Here is a 19,922-nt window from a genome sequence, read left to right as displayed (position 1 = left end):
TCCCACAAACAGCAATGTGATAATGGCCAGATAATCTGTTTTTCGTGATGTTGGTTGAGGGATAAATATTGACCAGGACACCGGGGAGAACTCCCCAGCTCTTCTTTGAAATAGTGCCAGGGGATCTTTTACGTCCAACCGCGAGGGCAGATGGCCTCGGTTTAACTTCTCATCTGAAAGACCTACACATTGGGTGAATACGTGTCTGCACCTCCAACAGAGCAGCACTCCCTCAGTACTGCACAGGAGTGTCAGCCTAGATTTTGTGCTCGAGGGCATTATTTTAGCTGGGAGCCGGGAAGCCAGTGTGTCGGTAGATATTTGCATGAGGAACCTGCGATTGCAACTCAATTATTTGTGCTTCCGGCTTTCCCTCACGCCAGGCAGCCAGATTGACAGGCTGACTACCTGTGGGAAGGGAAAGGAGCTGCGAATCAGAGAAAGGGGCAGGACGGAGAGAGAGAGATCGTGAGCCCGAGAAAAAAATCAGAGGCGGGGTGAGGTGGGGGGACGTGGATGACATTGGGGGGTCCAGCCAGCATTGGGGTCGGGGGATCCAGCATCGAGATCAGGGGGCACTCCATCGGGGGGAGGGTCCAGCACTTGATTGGGGGGGTCCGGCATTGGGGGGTGTGGAGGGGGTCAGCCGATCGCGGGGTCGCACCAGGTGAGCTTGTTGGGCCTGGATGAAGCACTCCTGCTCCTCCGGACCCGCAAGCAGTGCAATAAAGGCCCTCACCCCTTCCCGCCTGCTTTCACCTGACGTGAATCGGAAGTGTTTGGAAACCTGAACAGGTAAGGTTAAATTCATTTAACTTTTGCAATACACAAAGAATAAAATACCTCAACTATTTCAATGAGGTACATTGCCCTTTTAAGAATTGGCCTGCCGGCTTTAAGTGGGGGCAGGACTTCTGGGTACCTGTTATGCGCGCGAATACAAACACACCTGGGTCAAACCCAGAAATGGGCGCGTTGAAGCTGAGATGTGGTCCCTCTCCAAAAAGCTCTTATTTTAACCTCCCACCTGCCCCCAAACAGCCTGTTCCTGGGGATTAAAATTACTCCCCCAGTCTCTCGAGTGGAGTTTGAACCTACAACTGTCTGACTCAGAGGTGACAGTGCTACCAACTGAGCCACGGCTGACACCAATAGACTGCAATACACATTCTGTATTGGCTCCATCTTCATTGGTGATGTGATTATAGTACACTCACCACTCAAAGCCAATCTCCATGCCTCACCTTTGAAATCCAGGCTGGAAACAATATCTTTATGGAGCAATGATTGTGTTTGCAGAGGGGATTAGAAGTAATCTTTCCTTATTTTGGTGTTTGATTTGACATTTCAAACAAAGAACCTCCATTACCCACCATAATGAAGGGGACCGCCCAATGGATAATGGAATTTGGCAGATGATCAAGTATCTATGAGATGAAACAATGAAGACTAGATTTTCAAATTGAGGTTAATTTGATGCCAGTGTGAACTCATGCATTTTAAACAGACGGTATTAAAATAATGCTGATTAGAAAAGTTAGGTCTGGGTGAAAGGCAAGACTCTTTTTTTTTATTTGTAAACAATTTTACAACACCAAGTTATAGTCCAGCAATTTTATTTTAAATTCACAAGCTTTCGGAGATTTTCTCCTTCCTCAGGTAAATGTTTCAAGATCTCCTTGAAGCCTACGCATTTATACATATTGAATAATACATGGTGTTTACAGACTGCCTCTGCAACTGCCCGTTGCCAAGGCAATCACCGTGTTCAGACAGAGAGGTGTCATCTGCAGAACCCCCGAATACACATTCAACAAAAAAACAAACAGGGAAAAAAAAACAGAGAAAAAAAAAGAGAAAAAAAAACAGAGAGAGAGGCAGAAACATCCGGAAGGCAGAGAGAGCCAGCAAATGACCCATTATATTAAAAACAGATAACATTTGTTCGCTGGTGGGGTAACGTGTAGCGTGACATGAACCCAAGATCCCGGTTGAGGCCGTCCTCATGGGTGCGGAACTTGGCTATCAATTTCTGCTCGACGATTTTGCGTTGTCGTGTGTCTCGAAGGCCGCCTTGGAGTACGCTTACCCGAAGGTCGGTGGATGAATGTCCATGACTGCTGAAGTGGTCCCCGACTGGGAGGGAACCCTCCTGTTTGGCGATTGTTGCGCGGTGTCCGTTCATCCGTTGTCGCAGCGTCTGCATGGTCTCGCCAATGTACCATGCTCTGGGGCATCCTTTCCTGCAACGTATGAGGTAGACAACGTTGGCCGAGTCACAGGAGTATGAACCATGCACCTGGTGGGTGGTGTCATCTCGTGTGATGGTGGTATCTGTGTCGATGATCTGGCATGTCTTGCAGAGGTTACCGTGGCAGGGTTGTGTGACGTCGTGGACGCTGTTCTCTTGAAAGCTGGGTAGTTTGCTGCGAACGATGGTCTGTTTGAGGTTGGGTGGCTGTTTAAAGGCGAGTAGTGGAGGTGTGGGGATGGCCATAGCGAGGTGTTTGTCCTCATTGATGACATGTTGAAGGCTGCGGAGAACATGGCGTAGTTTCTCCGCTCCGGGGAAGTACTGGACGACAAAGGGTACTCTGTTGGTTGCGTCCCGTGTTAGTCTCCTGAGGAGGTCTATGCGATTTTTTGCTGTGGCCCGTCGGAACTGTCGATCGATGAGTCGAGCGTCATATCCCGTTCTTACTAGGGCGTCTTTCAGCGTCTGTAGGTGTCCATCGCGTTCCTCCTCGTCTGAGCAGACCCTGTGTATTCGCAGGGCCTGTCCATAGGGGATGGCCTCTTTGACGTGGTTAGGGTGGAAGCTGGAAAAGTGGAGCATCGTGAGGTTGTCCGTGGGCTTGCGGTAGAGTGAGGTGCTGAGGTGCCCGTCTTTGATGGAGATTCGTGTGTCCAAGAAAGAAACTGATTCTGAGGAGTAGTCCATGGTGAGCTTGATGGTGGGATGGAACTTGTTGATGTTATCGTGTAGTCTCTTTAGTGATTCCTTGCCGTGGGTCCATAGAAAGAAAATGTCGTCGATGTATCTGGTGTATAGTGTTGGTTGGAGGTCTTGTGCAGTGAAGAAGTCCTGCTCGAACTTGTGCATGAAAATGTTGGCGTATTGGGGTGCGAATTTGGTCCCCATGGCTGTTCCGTGTGTTTGGGTAAAGAACTGGTTATCGAAGGTGAAGACATTGTGATCCAGGATGAAGCGGATGAGTTGTAGGATGGCTTCCGGAGATTGGCTGTTGTTGGTGTTGAGTATTGATGCTGTCGCAGCGATGCCGTCATCGTGGGGGATACTGGTGTATAGTGCCGAGACGTCCATCGTGGTGAGAAGTGTTCCTGGTTCAACTGGTCCGTGGGTACTGAGTTTTTGTAGGAAGTCTGTAGTGTCGCGACAGAAGCTGGGGGTTCCCTGTACGATGGGTTTCAGGATGCCCTCGATGTATCCAGAGAGGTTCTCACACAGGGTTCCGTTGCCTGATACGATGGGACGTCCGGGTGTGTTGGCTTTGTGTATCTTTGGGAGGCAGTAGAAGTCTCCCACGCGGGGATTACGTGGGATGAGAATGCGTAGGATGCTTTGAAGGTCTGGATCGAAGGTCTTGATCAGTTTGTTGAGCTGGTGGGTGTGTTCTTTGGTCGGATCTGCGGGTAACCGTCTGTAGTGTTCCTGGTTGTCCAGTTGTCGGTATGCTTCTTTGCAATAGTCTGTTCTGTTCTGTATGACTATGGCTCCTCCTTTGTCCGCTGGTTTGATGACGATGTTGCGGTTGGTCTTGAGAGCGTTGATGGCGTTGCGTTGTGCTCGGGTGACATTCTGGACTGTCTTCTGAGTGCGGCTGATGAATCTGGCATTGACGCATTTCCTGACAGCTTGAGCATACATGTCCAGCTGAGGGCAGCGACCCTCCGGAGGAGTCCAGTTTGACTCTTTCCTCTTCGGTTGCTGTACCGCGGATCCCTCTGTCTGCTGTTCCGGATCGTCGATTGTCTCATTGGGTTCGCTGCTGAAATCTTGGGGTTTGTGGTAGAATTCCCGGAGCCTCATTCTCCTGATGAATTCCTCTGTGTCCGCCGCGAGACTAGTGGGGTCCATTTTGGTAGTGGGGCAGAAATTGAGCCCTCGGCTGAGAACTTCGATTTCGTCTGGTTGAAGGGTGTGGTCGGATAAATTGACAATAGACTTCCCTGTGGTTGCAACCGTGGTACCAGGGGAAGCTTGGTCGTTGCTGGTGGTGATGCCGAGTTTCTCAAGCTTCCTGCTCTTGGTTTTCATGTAGGCAGCGTAGTTCCGTTGCCTCGTCTGTTTGGCGGTATAACGTAGCTGGTCTGCTGTGTCCTGAGTACAGGTTGAGAGTATGGACTCTATCTTGGTTTCGAGGTTGTGGCGTCTGCTGTAGAGTTGGTGTATGAGATGGTTGCGGAGTGTGCGAGAGGTACGGCGGCAGAGTCTCTCAGCGTAATCCGAGTTGTATGTGGACTTGAGTGGGTTCGTGATCTGGAGTCCTTTCGGGATCTTGTCTGCTTTCTTGCAGCTCTGTAAAAACTTGATGTCTGTGTCTAAATGCGCGATCTTCTTGGATATCCTTTCCACTGTGAGCCGGCAGTTTGTGGTGTCGATGGTAGTCATGATGTGGAGATGCCGGTGATGGACTGGGGTTGACAATTGTAAACAATTTTACAACACCAAGTTATAGTCCAGCAATTTTATTTTAAATTCACAAGCTTTCGGAGATTTTCTCCTTCCTCAGGTAAATGTTTCAAGATCTCCTTGAAGCCTTTTTTTTTATGATCACTCAAGTGCTCATTCTTCATGTTTGAGTATAGGCAGTGAGTGTCATCAGGTTATTTGATCGTGAGATGCATCACAGTTGGCCCCAACCCTGTCTTCAACTCAAGTCAGCACATGTACCCTTTCTAGCGGGGAGGGATGGGGGGGAGGTCACCTGATAATAATCAGGTGCAAGAACCCTGACTGGTTATCTCCCCTCCCCTCCTGTCGAGCAGGCATGCACAGCTTCTATAAATGGGATTAAAAATTGCATTGCTATCCCACTCTGCATGAAGATCTCTGATATAAATGCTGCGCTGGTAATTTGTAAAGACAGGAAAAATAGCAACAGTTAATAGCCCAATAACACTGAAAATGATCTGTATTAGTAATTGCTCTTCTCCCACTATTGTTATTTCTGTTTACAGATATATTACTATGCAGACAGCATATATCGATCAGCTGGGGTAAAAGAGAATGACATTCAGTTTGTCACTGTTGGCACAGGAGCAGTCAATGTGTTCATGACCATAGCAGCAGTAAGTCCTAATAAGGTTCCCATATAATCACTCTTTACCAGATGTTATTAGAATTGGATATGACATTCACAGTGCTAAGCCCAGACTGTCATTGTGTTCCGCAGGTTTCTATAGTAGAAGCTACAGGACGCAAGCTACTTCTCCTGGTGGGATTTGCGATTTGCTGCACTTCCTGTGCGGTCTTAACAATGAGTCTAAACCTTCAGGTTTGATCAAAGCCTCATCCTCTGTGGATGCCGACAGAGTTTAAAAATATATTCCATGTAGCAAATAAGCCCGCAACATGCAGAATAACGGGTAGCTGTTGACGTGCTACAAGGCAGCCTTTGACCTTGAACTTATGCTGTATAATGTAAGCACACTAGAGCTTAATGCAGGTGTGCTTTACCTTTTTAACAGAGGCAACAATCAGTTTATTTAAGCGGGTTAACACTGGCGCTAAAATAATGAACAAATTATACAAATGTGATAAGTATTCGTTTCCTGATATCACACAATGTAATTCAAAGACCTTTGGGAATTTTGTGCCTCTGTTTGTGTGCTCATTTTATTTTTGGTACTTTCCTTTTAATAGTCTGAAGTTTTATAGTTTGTCAGGTGATTAGGTTATAGTTGTGAAGGTGTGTTCTTTTCCCATTGAAAGTAGTGGGACCTTAAGCACATGTACTGACATCTACCTCCCTTGTTCTCATAGTGCTCTTTTCCCTGCTGTTTTCGATTCCCAATGTTTGCTCAACAGCTGAAAGTCCTGGGATGTGATATAAAGCACAATCGGGTTCTTCATAATGCATCTTATACCATGAGAGCGATGCCTGTACAGTTTATTAACATTGCATGAACATATCCCACTCATCTATTTATAACATGAGTTTTATACATAACTTAATTGGTTTCCTGTGGCATTGCTCATGGTTAAAACATTTTTTATAAAAAATTAAGCACATAAATAATTCATGCCTCTCACCCATCGCTGTTACATACATACATAAATAAATAAATCGCTGCTTTAGCATGATCTTGTACTGGGTGAAAGGTCACCTTACCTCCGGAACCTCACTCAATTCTTCATGTTTGAGCTGGTGCTGACAATTTTTTAAAACTACAATTTAATGTAAGAAGCAGAACATCACCCCATTCTCGGCTGGGTACGGTAGCATAGTGGTTGTGTTACTTGATACTAGTAATCCGTGATGCTTGGACGAATAATCTGGAGACATGAGTTCAAATCCCGCCATGGCAGCTGGGGAATTTAAATTCAGTTAATTAAATAAAATCTGGAATAAAAAAAAAGCTAGTATCAGTAATGATGACCATAAAACTACTGGATTGTTGTAAAAACCCATCTGGTTCACTAATGTCCTTTAGGGACGGAAACCTGCTGTCCTTACCCGGTCTGGCCTATATGTAACTCCAGACCCACAGCAACGTGGTTGATTCTTAACTGCCCTTTGAAATAGTGAAGCAAACCACTCGGTTGTCAAGAAGGTGGCTCACCACCACCTCAAGGGTAATCAGGGATGGGCACCCCTCAGGATCCACCTGAATCCCGACCCATTTTCCTGGGTTGATGTTCATCCCATTTGCACAGTGGGCTCCCGGCAGGATTCCTGCTAGCAGGAGCAATCCCACCAGTGCGAGGTCAGAAAATCCCAGCAGACCATGCCGTAGGAATGCTGCAGCAGTGGCAGCGAACGACCTGGAAGGGGCAGAAGGGCCTCAAACGTCGGGCCAAACCTCCCACTGAAGGCCAAGACCCAGGCCTTAAGCAGGTAAGTGCTTGGGGCTGACTGAAGAGAGGAAGCCGCTACAAGGCCTTCTCTCTACACAGGAGGGAGCCTGCTGAATTCTGGGGCCTATTGCCACCTTCCACATGGCGGTCCCAGAAAGCGACAGTAAATGGGGCAGACAGGAGGGAAATCCTCTGGGGATTTTGCATGGGATCGTGGAGAACATCCATCCCATATAATCTTAACCTACCGAATGTAATCTTTCAGTGTTTTCAGCCTTTACCTAATGCTCCCTTGGGTTTTCTAAATAAAAAAACATCTTTTTTGTGCTTGCCATGGTTAAATACACATTCCATTCAAAGCGTAACATGACTTATCCCCATAATTACTGGATACTAAACTTTAATGGATCACAGCTTGATAAAGAATGATCAGATACAAGCAATTGATTAAATTGGTCCAGAGAAGATCATCAATTTACCTGGACTGTCAAGTTTATAGTAAGATTGAGCATAAGTGAATCCCTGGTAAGTATATGAGTCTTCATACAGAGTAACTGAATATTTTTTACCCACATATGGTGGGAAAGTAAGCTGTGAGGAGAACATAAAGAGGCTGCAAGGGGATATAGACAGGTTAAGTGATTGGGCAAGAAGGTAGCAGATGGAGTATAATGTGGGGAAATGTGAAATTATCCACTTTGGTAGGAAGAAAAGAAAAGCAGAATATTTTTTAAAAGGTGGGAGACTAAGAAATGTTGGTATTCAGAGGGATTTGGGTGTCCTTGTACACGAATTACAGAAAGTTAACATGCAGGCACAGCAAGCAATTAGGAAGGCAAATAGTATGTTAGCCATTATTGCAGGGGGGTTGGAGTATAAGAGAAAGGAGGTCTTGATGCAATTATATAGGGCCCGAGTGAGACCACACCTAGAGTACTGTGTACAGTTTTGAATTCCTTACCTAAGGAAGGATATACTTGCTTTCGAGGGGGTGCAACAAAGGTTCACTAGATTAATTCCTGGGACAAGAGGGTTGTCCTATGAGGAGAGATTGAGTAAAATGGGCCTATATTCTCTGGAGTTTAGAAGAATGAGAGGTGATCTCATTGAAACATATAAGATTCTGAGGGGGCTTGACAGGGTAGATGCTGAGAGGCTGTTTCCCTTGGCTGGAGAGTCTATAACTAGGGATCATAGTCGCAAGATAAGAGATCGGCCATTAAGGACCAAGATGAGGAAAACTTTCTTCACTCAGAGGGTTGTGAATCTTTGGAATTCTCTACCCCACGGGGCTGTGGATGCTCACTCGTTGAGTATATTCAAGATTGAGATCGATAGATTTTTGGAATCAAGGGATATGGGGATAGGACAGGAAAGTGGAGAAGAGGTAGAAGATCAGCCATGACCTTATTGAATGGCGGAGCAGGCTCGAGGAGCCATATGGCCTATTCCTATTTCTTATGTTCTTATATCTTATGAATCATATCTCCTACCAGCAACTCGCATAGTGCCATTCATGGCACTTGACTGCTCATATGGTCCAACTCTTCCGATTTATCCATGATTTCATGCCTCTGGCCAGGATATCAGGGAATGCCACTCATGGCACAGCACAGACTCGCTGGGCCAAGATATATTGGGGAGAGGGGAGGGAATAGGAGAGGAATTGCTGTCGCACTACATGCAGCAAAATAGTAAACATGTTCTTTTTGAATGCTTTTACAATATTACACATAGGAACCTGGGCAAGAGAGAAAATAGAGTGAGACTGACAAAATAAAGAAAGAAATAGTTTACCTCAGCTTTGGAATGGAGTTTTTAAATGCAGTGATCCTATCACCCGTGACTGTACTTGTGTGTTGTCTGAAGGGGTCTCCCACTCCCCCACTCCAAAAATGGCATCTTGCTGTCTGCCTCACCATTCAAATGCATGAGCTGCGGGAAGTTCCTGTACTTGCATGGTAGATACAAGCTAAACTCGCCACAAAAAGTTAAGTCAAGTCATTTCAAGTCTAAGTACCCTTTTAACGATGTGATAAGTATTAATTACTGCCAGTCAACCTCTCTGGCACTAAAAATTAACTATTGCAAGTGTGGAGTCTCAGTCTTTCCGGTTTTGATTGTTGTTGGAGATTTTTTTTTGAAAAGTAAAATTAAATTTTTCAAAACTTTTTCTTTCTGTCTCTTTCTCTCTCTCTCTTAATCCGATCTTTCTTTCCCTCTCTTTATTTCTCTTTCTGTCACTGATTTGACATTGAATTCACCCTCTCTAATTTACACTTCCTTCTCAGTCCTTGCACTGTTAATTTCACAATCCTTCAATCTGATTGGTTAAGGAGATACACAGTTGCTTGTTCTGTTCACTCAGGTTCCAGATGCCCTGTAGGGGGCACCGTGCTGTTTCCATCTCCCACTTGCAGCGTAAAATATCGTCGACATTAAACGGGCAAGAGCAAATCTAACTAACAGCGGACACCGTTTGCTGCCTTGCCCCAGCAAATTCTGGGCCATTACGTTAGATGAATCTGTTTGGGCACAAGATGCAGTTAAAATGCCGAAAAATGACGAAAGATATAAAGTCCCATTAAAAGGAATAAATATGTTCTCTCCTCAGGATAAAATTGACTGGATGCCTTATCTCAGCATAACCTGCATAATCATTTATGTTATCGGGCACGCAATAGGACCCAGTAAGTACAAGAACTTATCCACTTATTTACTCAGTTTGATTTTTCACATTCTGCCTTTCATAAAGGCATGATACAATTACCGAATGTGAAAATCAATTCAACCTCATTACAATCTGTGTCCTATTCTGTTTTCTGGCGAGTTCGTCCTACATCAGCCTGTTTTATTTGCTGTCACGTTGACTTTGATTTGATATGGTTGAATTTTAAGGTTGACTTTATATGCAACTGATGCTGAATTGCTACACTGATGTGTGTGGAATAATGACGTCCCTGTGATGTGACTCTCCGAGAAATACACCACAGCAATGCCATTCATGTAGTGCCTTCTCACATCTCACCTCCATCTACTCACATCCATCAATTAATTTTTTTAAAATTACAGTCACTGTTGCTAAGTACCAGCCTATCGGAAGGTCCCACAAACAGCAAATGAATGATCAGTTAACCTGTTTTTGAGAGAGGAAGGAATGTTGACCAAGACATCAGGAGAACTCCCTCCTCTTTTTTGAATTGCACCATCGGAACAGGCAGGGCTGCAGTTTAAAGTTTTACCCTAAAGACAGTGATCCCACATTTCCTCGGATGTGTCACCCAACTGGTGCGTTATCCGGGTAGGTGCGGGCGGGATTTAGGGTTGGACCGGGGCTGGGTCACTGTCCCCTTTTTCATGTTCTGCAGTTTCCTGGGAGGGGTGGGGAGAGCAGGCAGTTGTCCAATCCCTTTGGAACTGATGTCAGAATAAGATGGGACTCGGGTGATGACACAATCTGGCCGAATGCCCTGGGTTCCCCCAGCATACTGTGTCCCAGCATGAAGTGGAAATACAGTACTGCCAGGTGGCAGAAGAGGAACCTACCAAATTTGGAAAGGCCACTTTCCTTACAGCAACCAGTCGCAAAGTGATCAGCTGCCCAGGGCTTTTCTGGAAAAGGGACAAGATTTAGAAGGGCAAATCCCTCTTCCTCCAGACCTGCTGGCACTCTTCACCAGCGGCATCCCTTTGTTTCCTACCCTGCACCCACCTAGCGGGAGCCCCAGCTGTGCCATTAATGGCACGGGTGCCTGGCTACTTTATGAAAATACCCCTAATCCATGGAATTTGGACGGGCACCTAATGCAGTGGACGCAAGTCCCGCCCTGCCACAATTATGATGGTAGAACAGCATCTCGAACAATGCAGCACTCCCTCAGTACTGCGCTGATTGAGTGCCTAAATCCTAGTGTAGGGCTTGAATCCGTAACCTTCTGGTGCAGAGGCAAGATTGCTAATACCATATTATGGAACTGTGTGGGACAACTCTGTTAAAGTGGGTTCTCACCACACTATAGCTTAATACAAAATGTATTTGGCGAACCAGATTTTTATATAATGAAACTATTTATATTACTTCACAATTTCACTCTGGAAATGGCAACCCCAAGGCTGAACAGTATAACTCATGGGCCTGACTGAATGTGAGCTTGTCACTTGTGTGTTTTGTGGTTGACTCATTGTCTAAATATGGTATCACATTGTTAGCATGTGAAGTATCCTTTTATAAAGTTCTACTGATTGCATGTAAAAGGAACGTTAGACTTTGTGGTGGGAAAACAGAGCCACAGCCAGACATTGAATCATAGAAATAAAAGTAGGAAATGCTGGTCAGGCAGCATCTGTGGAGAGAGAAACAGAGTTAATGTTTCAGGTCGATGACTTTTCATCAGAACCGCTAGATATTAGAGATGACCAGCTTTTGAGCAAGTGCAGAGCCAAGGAAAAGGGGGGCCGGGAAAGAAAGGTCTGTGATGGGGTGGAGGGCAGGAGTGATTAAATGACAAAAGTGATGATGGTGCAAAGCAAAAGGAGGTGTTAATGGGGCAAGTCTAGAGGCAAAGGATGAGTCCAGATGGTTACAGACTGTCATAGAGAAAATGGTTAAGGCCTAAAGTTGTTAAACTCGATGTTAAGTCTGGAAGGGTGTAAAATGCCTAGTGGAAAGATGAGGTGCTGTTCCTCGAGCTTTCATTGAGCTTCATTGCAGCAGTGTAGGAGGCCGAGGACAGAAAGGTCAGAGTGGGAATGGAATAGAGAACTAAAGTGACAAGTGACCAGACTGAACGGAGATGTTCAGTAAAGCGATCACCCAATCTTCGTTTGGTCTCCCCAATGTAGAGGAGACCACATCGTGAGCAGCGAATACAGTATAATAAGTTGGAAGAAATGCAAGTAGAATCATTGAATGTCACAGCACAGAAACATGCCATTTAGCTCATCAAGTCTGTGCCAGTCTTTTCTTCTACACGAGCCACCTTGTCTGATCATATTCCTCTGCCTGCTCCCCATATCTTTAATTTTCCTCTTTCTCAAGTAGCTATCCAATTCCTTTTTAAGAGAATTTATGGGCTCTGCTTTAACAGCAGTTGTGACAGAGAATTTCAAATTCTAACCACGACCTCAGTGAAGACATTTTTCTAACCTCCCCTATAATTTTTATTGCGATGAACCTAAATTTCTGCCCACTCGTTACCTTCTCACCAACTAGTGGACATAATTACTATTTGAAGTCCATTAGTATTCTTCAATAGAAAAAAAGAAAGTACTTGCATTTACATAATACCTTTCACGACCTCAGGATATCGCAAAGCACTTTACAGCTAATGAAGTATTTTTGAAGTGTAGTCACTGTTGTAATGCAGTAGCCAATTTGAACACAGCAAGATCCCACAAACAGCAACAAGATAAATGGCAAGATACTCTGCTTTGGTGGTGTTAGGTAAGGGATAAATGTTAGCCAGGACAATGGGAGAACTCCCCTGCTCTTTGAATAGTGCCATGCAATATTTTATGTCCATCTGAGAGGGCAGATGGGGCATCAGTTTAACATCTCATCTGAAAGACAGCACCTCCAACAGTGCAGCACTCCTTCAGTACTGCTATGAAGTGCCTGCCTAGCTTCTGTGTTCAAATTTCAGGAGTGGGACTTGAACCCACATCCTTCTGACTCAGAGGCAAGAGTGATACCACTGAGCCAAGCTTAACTCAGAAGGAGCACTCTGCCCTCTGATTCAGAAAGCCTAATCTAGGCTGACAGCAATGTACTGGAATGTTGGAGAAGCTGTCTTTCAGATAAAACATTAAACTGAGCCACCATCTGCCTGACGAGATTACCAATGACAGCATTTAAAGAAGGCCAACATTCCAGCCTCAATCAAAACAGGTCAATCTGTGATCGACACATGGAGAGAACTTTTGCACAGGGTAGGGAAGGCATAAACCCTGGAACTAGTTAAGAAACAGTTGGATGCCATATTGAAGGGTTTTTTTGGATGAATGAAGTAAAGTGGACCGAAAGTCCATCCCCATTATAATTATCTAGTGAACATGAATCTGTGTGTGCAATCTCATTTACAATTTGACTGCAAAGTACTTCAGGGGTAGCCACTTCCACTGCAGTGACTGGAGCTGAAAATTGTGTTAACTTCTCAATGGCCCATGTGGCTGCATTGAACGCATCAATCACAAGGGCCCACACCTGACTCCTGAGGAGAGAGGAGTCAGGAGATCAGCACAAACCTGTTGAGCAGCTTCAACACCAGACTGAAAGGAACTTGACTCTGGAGAATCTCCCACTGACTTAGGGCCAAAACATTGCTCATTAATCGTCAAAGGATTCACTCCTGGAAGCAAAGAGATTTCATTCAGAGCCAGAACTTTCTTCAAGGCTTTTCTTTGCATGTCTCAGAATGTAATAGCTATTTATTTAATTTGTTGCTGCATTCACTCCATCTGTTTCCTGTCTCCCTAATTCAGAAATGTGGGACAATCCAAGGACAGTGTTGGTACTTTAACCTGCTATGCCATGAAGTGAAAATCAGTAATTGAGTGGCATTGGCAGGGGTCTGGGAACAATCATTTGCCTGGTCTTCTGGCTAGGGATAGTGTACAGCTTGCGAGGATGGACAGGATGGGGAATTAATGAAAGCCTTCTTTAAACAAAAAGGGAAACGGACTCCATAGACATTGGCAATGGCAACAAAAGAGTATGATGAGTTCCCCTCCAGACAATTAAACTTCATTCACAAGACAACATTACTGAGATTAGCAGAAGCAAAAGCGTGAATATTAATAAAGGCATAGATTTGTTTTTGGGATCTAGTCAAGAATCCAGTGCACTAGTATTTTGGTTATTGAACTGCTTTCTGAAGGTACAAATCTAAACACAAGTGTTTGCCTATATTACAACAGTGACTACACCTCAAAAATACTTCATTGACTGTGAATAGCTTTGGGACGTCTGAAAAAGTCTGTAGAAATGCAAGTTCTTTCCTTTCGTCATACATACGAATGTACGACAATGACGGACAGGAAAAGACCCACTGGTCCATCCAGCCTGTCTCACATAACTGCAATGCCTTATGCATCACAATATATACACACCACACCCCACCCAAAAGCCATGTAATGTCAGCCTGGAAACATTGGGGTGGATTTTCCTCTGTTTTGTTAATGCTAATGAATGGAGGAAAATTGACCTCATTTTCTTTAAATTAACTTAATGGCAGTTTGGTGGTGTTGGGTTTCACGCAATATCAGAACTGAGGTTTACATCTGTGATTCTACACAACATAAATTCTTTATCCCAGCTTGGCCATATGACAGGGATACAAAGCAAAAACATGATGGTTCGCCACAAGGAGAAAGGGAGAACATAGAAAAACCTCCCTCCATCTTTCTAGCTCACGGACACATGACCAGCTGTCGAACAGCATTGGCACATGCACACCATCTCAGCCAGGAAATAGAGTGTTGTGTGTGTGGAGAGGGTGTTGCTAAAGAGGGAAGGCATTCAAACAGGGATAAACACTCCTTCTCTTGCATTAGATGGAGATTAGATTAATTTTGAAAGAACTGTATTAAATAACAGACATTGTTACTAATTGTACTCTTTCTATTTTTCTCAATACAAGGCCCTATTCCATATGTGATAACAACAGAAATGTTTCGTCAGTCTTCCAGGCCAGCTGCCTTCATGGTGGCTGGATCAATGCACTGGATATCCAACTTCATCGTGGGTCTTGTTTTCCCATTTCTAGAGGTAGATGTAATTTAAGCTTCACTTATTTAAAGTCTAGAAGTTAAACCCATTAATTTACAATCTGTGTTGTGAATTTTGGTTGTCTCAACCAGTCTACGGTGCAAAGCTGCTTAAAATTGCTAATCTCACTTCGAGAAACCACAAGGATGGCCGGTGTTCGAAGTAGGAAAAATCACTCTGATACTGTAGGAGTTACTTTTCCGAGGTTTGAGGATGGGTCAGTGGTGCACATGGTGGAATCATCTCTGGATGAGGTAGAAATGTAGGAACAAGATTTGACCATTCAGCTCCTCAAGCCTAATCCACCATTCTATTAGATCAACTTGGACCTCAACTGCATTTTTGGTCCTAACTCTAATCTCACGCAGGTGAGCCACTTACCAGGCAAGAGTAGCTGAGGTGGTCCTGCATTGCTTTCCTCACAGTTTTTACCTTCTAAGTGGGCTGCAACCAAGGCTAGAGTCCCACCTACCCTTTACAATGGGGGGAGGGGCATTTCCACCCATCGGATGCGAGTACCCCCATTGGACATCAACCCAGTTCTCAGAGTTGCGCTCTGGTCTCCACTCGCTTGGACTGTGTAGAGTGCGGCCCACATCTGACCTTTCTGATTCAGAGGTGGGAATGCTACCACTAAGTCAGTGGTCACTGCATCCAGATTATCTGCACTGGATCCCAATCCCCTTTTGACTCAGAAGCATGAATGCTACCAATAAGCCAAAGGTTCACTTCCCCATGGGCTAGATCGACCATTTGGTCTTCTCCTGTCAGTTATTTTCATATGTTTGATATTATGACGAGATGGGGGAAGATTTCCTCTGTTCGTTATGTGTCAGTGACATAGATTTTGCCTAATTGCTTTCGAGCAAAATCATGATTGTGTTCCTTCTGAATGCTTTTATAAATTCACCTGAAGCAACAAACATCGGAAACCTTCCCGCTGTGTTTTCCATGTTGCTAAGACGTAACAACTAGAGGAAATCTCCCCTTATTGTCGAGAGTAGAGGGAACTTTAGTCTGCATTTCTGCCTGTACTGTGCTTGTAATTGAGTGCGAAGTTGGAACAAGTTCCATCTCCAAGCACTAAAAGTCTTTTATTTTAATGAGACCAAAATGCACCAAAAATGTTAATTATGCATTTTGTTTTTAAAAAAAGTACCAATTAGTTAGCACTCCCTTGAAATGTACATGTGCAGTGAGTTGCTCACAAGTAATCACTGCCAATGAACTTTTATTTATTTGCCATCTGTTCAGTACATCATTTTGATATTTAATTAGAAGAAATAATGGATGGGGATGGATATTAAAATCTTTAAGACATGCTCACCATCCTCACGTTTGATTTAAAAAAAAAAAAATTCTCCTTTCAGAAAGGACTCGGTGAATATAGTTTCATCATTTTTGGAGTCGTCTGCCTTGCAACCTTTGTCTACATCTTGATTGTCATTCCCGAAACAAAAAATAAAACATTCTTGGAAATTAGTCAAATCCTGGCAAAGAGGAACAAAGTTGAAATCAAGGTGGAAGCAGAGAACCTGAAATTGAGCCCTTGGCAAGCAGAACAAGGAAAATGGGAGGTACGGAAGAGCACAAAACTCTAACCACTTCCGTGATGCTCATTGGGTTGAGATTGTGTGGTGCGGTATCAGTAACAAGCACATTAACATGTTTGTATGAAGTTCCTCTGTCCACTATTCTGATGTGGAGATGCCAGTGATGGACTGGGGTTGACAATTGTAAACAATTTTACAACACCAAGTTATAGTCCAACGATTTTATTTGAAATCTACAAGCTTTCGGAGGCTTCCTCCTTCCTCAAGTAAATGTCAGGAACTCCTCGAAGCCTCGTAGGCTTCGAGGAGTTCCTGACATTTACCTGAGGAAGGAGGAAGCCTCCGAAAGCTTGTGGATTTCAAATAAAATTGTTGGACTATAACTTGGTGTTGTAAAATTGTTTACAACTATTCTGACATAAGTGCTCACTCATTTAAAATCAATAGATTAGTTATTATAATGGGCAGAGGAATTAGTGCTCCATAAACCCCTCCGCTGCTCCATCTCTCTTTCCTCCTTTAAGATGCTCCTCCCTTCATTGGCTGTAAAGCGCTTTGGGACATCCTGAGGTCGTGAAAGGCGCTTTATAAATGCAAGTTCTTTCTTCTTTAAAACCTATCTCTTTGACCAAGCTTTTGGTCACCTGTACTAATGTCTCCTTCTTTGGCTCGGTGTCAATTTTTTGTCTCATTCTGCTCCTGTGAAGCGCCTTGGGATGTTTTACTACGTTAAAGGCGCTGTAGAAATGCAAGTTGTTGTTGTTGGTCAAACGGCATGATTTCAATCTATTTATTTGTGTTAAGGCTGCAGTGCTATTGTTCTGCATTTAGCCAAAGAGCCCACTGGTTTGAGAAACTGAATATATAGCTAATTGAGATAAATTCTCAAAAACTTACAAACTACAAAAACATTTTGTGGACTTATAGCAGCATTTCTGCAGTGACTTTATAAATCACAGGGTTTTAAAAAAATAAAAATATAGGTTACTGCTGTGCAGGACCAAGTGCCCAAGTAATATTTGATGCCCTTATTCAGAATTGTTGGTCTTGTAAATGTTTAATACATCAGGTTATTCAGATAAACTACCATTGCCGAAATACCAAAAGGCTGCGATTCTGGTGGGTTGTGTCGGGTCCCAATGTTGGTATCCTCCAACACTGACCCCCTCGAGTTCGCTGGCTTCACTGGGAGGGCACAGGGCCAGTGAGTGCAAGCTTCTCTGGTGTCCACCTGCCCCCATGGCCCATCGGAAATTTGGCCAGCCTCCCATCCACTGAGGGTAGGGTTGACCCTCTCGACCCTGACAATACTCTGATCAGCCCTTGAGCAAGGGGGCCGATCCAGGATAATTATTTTTTCTTTTATTGAGGGTCCAAGCCACTTGCCACTGAAAACAGGCAGTCTGTAGGTCACCCACTGGCGGAATTTAGGTGGACAAGTGGCTGAAAGGAGATCAGACTGGACCCCACATCCATTTTGTGACCGAGGCATTTTAACAACTAGCAGACATGTGGTTCATATCATTATCATTTGAATAGTTTAAATCCTGCTGTTTAAATTAAATCAACAACACTTTTAGCCATTTTATTATTCAAAGCACTTTGTTCTCCCCTGTAAAAATATTGGGAAAGCTGTTGAGTTTTCTTTAAAATCATACGACCCAATGATATCACTGAGTTTGTAAAATGTGTCATGTCAGTTCGATGCGATACCATGATGAGGAAAATGAAGTATCTGTTTACTGTTAGCTCTAACCCTGCTTCAGTTTCTTCCCACTGGATTTTTTAAATGCAAGTCACAATTGTCTCAATTATCATTCTGTTTTATTGCTTGTTAATACTGTATAAAACTTCAAATAAATTATCGGGTAACAACATACCCTGGTGATTATCTCTTTTCCATCTGTGTTCTTGTGGGGCAGGATGCGCATGCACATTTCTGGCCAGAACTGAATCGCCCGCCATTTTGGGAAAGGACAACAAAATCGTCAACCAGGCCCCACACCTGAAACAGGCATGAGGCCCATTGAATATGCAAATCAGGGACTTAACGCCTGTTTGAGGCCCCATTGCAAAATTAGTATGCCCTGAGGCAGCCGCGCTGGCCAGTCTTCGGGACCTTTGGAGCATCTGCTACCAAAAAGGTAAGTTTAAAAAAAATACTTGCCTGAATGTGGAACCGGGAGGAGCAGAAGTGCTCCTCCCAATCTCACATTTAAATAATGCGGGCTGCTGCTTTCCGACCGCCCTGATCTCTGATCTACTCCACCCCACCCACACCCCAACCTCCGATCTCTCCCCCTGATCTCCGGTCTCCTCCCCCTGGCCTCTGATCTCCTCCCCACCGGCCTCTGATCTCCCCCACCACCCCCCACACCCGACTCCCAGCCCTCACTTACCTGAGGGCCGTTGCGACGCTGGCAGCAGCCCAGTCTTGCTTGACTCTGCCAGCTGGCTTGATGGAAATGAGGCCCGAGGCCCAATATCGGGGCTGCCTCTGGCCTCTCCCTCAACATTCAGGTACAGGAACCCCACCCTGCGGCCCCCATGCATGTCCGAATTTCTACCTCAAAGTTTGTTGTGAAGATGTAACGTAAATAATCTGGATTAGCGCTCTTAGATCAATAAACTAGGGCATTATATTCTCTTATATGAAGATGCAGAAATTTAAATGTCTGCATTCATTCAATTGTAATGATCATCTGACATTTGAAATGTATTGGTTGAGGTTGGTGCGTTGTTGTTATGGTGATTTGATGGAGCAGTCGGATATGTGGATTTCTCCATCTCAGCTTTTAGATAAAACATCTGTCGGAATTGCTGCACTCCACAAAAGTGAAGCAGCTGTTGGTCCATCATGGAGCATTACTCAGGACACCCGGTGAGAGAGCTGTAACCCCAAATTGTCCCATCTGAAGAAAACAAGGCCGAAGGTAACTGATCCCCAGTGATGACACATTTTCTTTCAATGATTTATTTACGTAAGTGGTGACATACTCAATAATCTGATACATGTGTTGGCAGGTCCACAGCATTCCAGGCCATTGGTGTTGATTGACCAGCCAACCTGACTTCTTATTGGAACCTTCTGGGGTAGACTTGTTACCACAGTTTGGATTCATCCCACTTGGCTCCAGATAACTCTCCAAACCAATGACCTAATGGGTAGGATGATCCCAGCTGGACAAACAGTGGATAGTTCACCAGTCAAAAGCAAAATACTGCAGATGCTGGAAATCTGAAATAAAAACAGAAAGTGCTGCAAATACTCAGCAAGTCAGGCAGCATCTGTGGAGAAAGAAACAGAGGTAACATATCAGGTCGATGACCTTTCGCCAGAACTGTTCTGACAAGCGGTTATCGACCTGAAACGTTAACTCTGTTTCTTTCTCCACAGAAGCTGCCTGACTTGCTGGATAGCTTACGAGTGCCTTGTGCTAGTAGGCTGTGCATTTTTTAACTGGTTAAATTTCAGCTGCACCCCTATGCACTCTTGGGGTCCTAAGCCTTGGTTCTTGCCAACCTGTGCCCTGGTTCGCTGGCCTTAGATAGGTGTTACCCT

At 44.4% G+C, this 19,922-nt stretch overlaps 1 protein-coding gene across 1 annotated transcript in view; it reads left to right on the top strand.

Moving 5' to 3' along the window:
- Positions 1-16,506, top strand: part of slc2a1a (solute carrier family 2 member 1a) — a 29,430-nt gene extending 12,924 nt beyond the window's left edge. Inside the window, exons 8-12 of the mRNA XM_067970077.1 lie at positions 5,203-5,313; positions 5,418-5,519; positions 9,657-9,732; positions 14,680-14,807; positions 16,178-16,506. Of these exons, the coding sequence (XP_067826178.1) occupies positions 5,203-5,313; positions 5,418-5,519; positions 9,657-9,732; positions 14,680-14,807; positions 16,178-16,408 (648 nt within the window). The 3' untranslated portion in view covers positions 16,409-16,506. The remainder of the gene's footprint in view (positions 1-5,202; positions 5,314-5,417; positions 5,520-9,656; positions 9,733-14,679; positions 14,808-16,177) is intronic.
- The last annotated feature ends 3,416 nt before the right edge of the window (positions 16,507-19,922 follow it).

This window comes from Heptranchias perlo, chromosome 32 (genome assembly GCF_035084215.1).
Source record: "Heptranchias perlo isolate sHepPer1 chromosome 32, sHepPer1.hap1, whole genome shotgun sequence".
Lineage (NCBI taxonomy): Eukaryota > Metazoa > Chordata > Chondrichthyes > Hexanchiformes > Hexanchidae > Heptranchias > Heptranchias perlo.
Note: the sequence above shows the minus strand (reverse complement) of the source record. Positions and strands in the feature narration are given on the sequence as shown.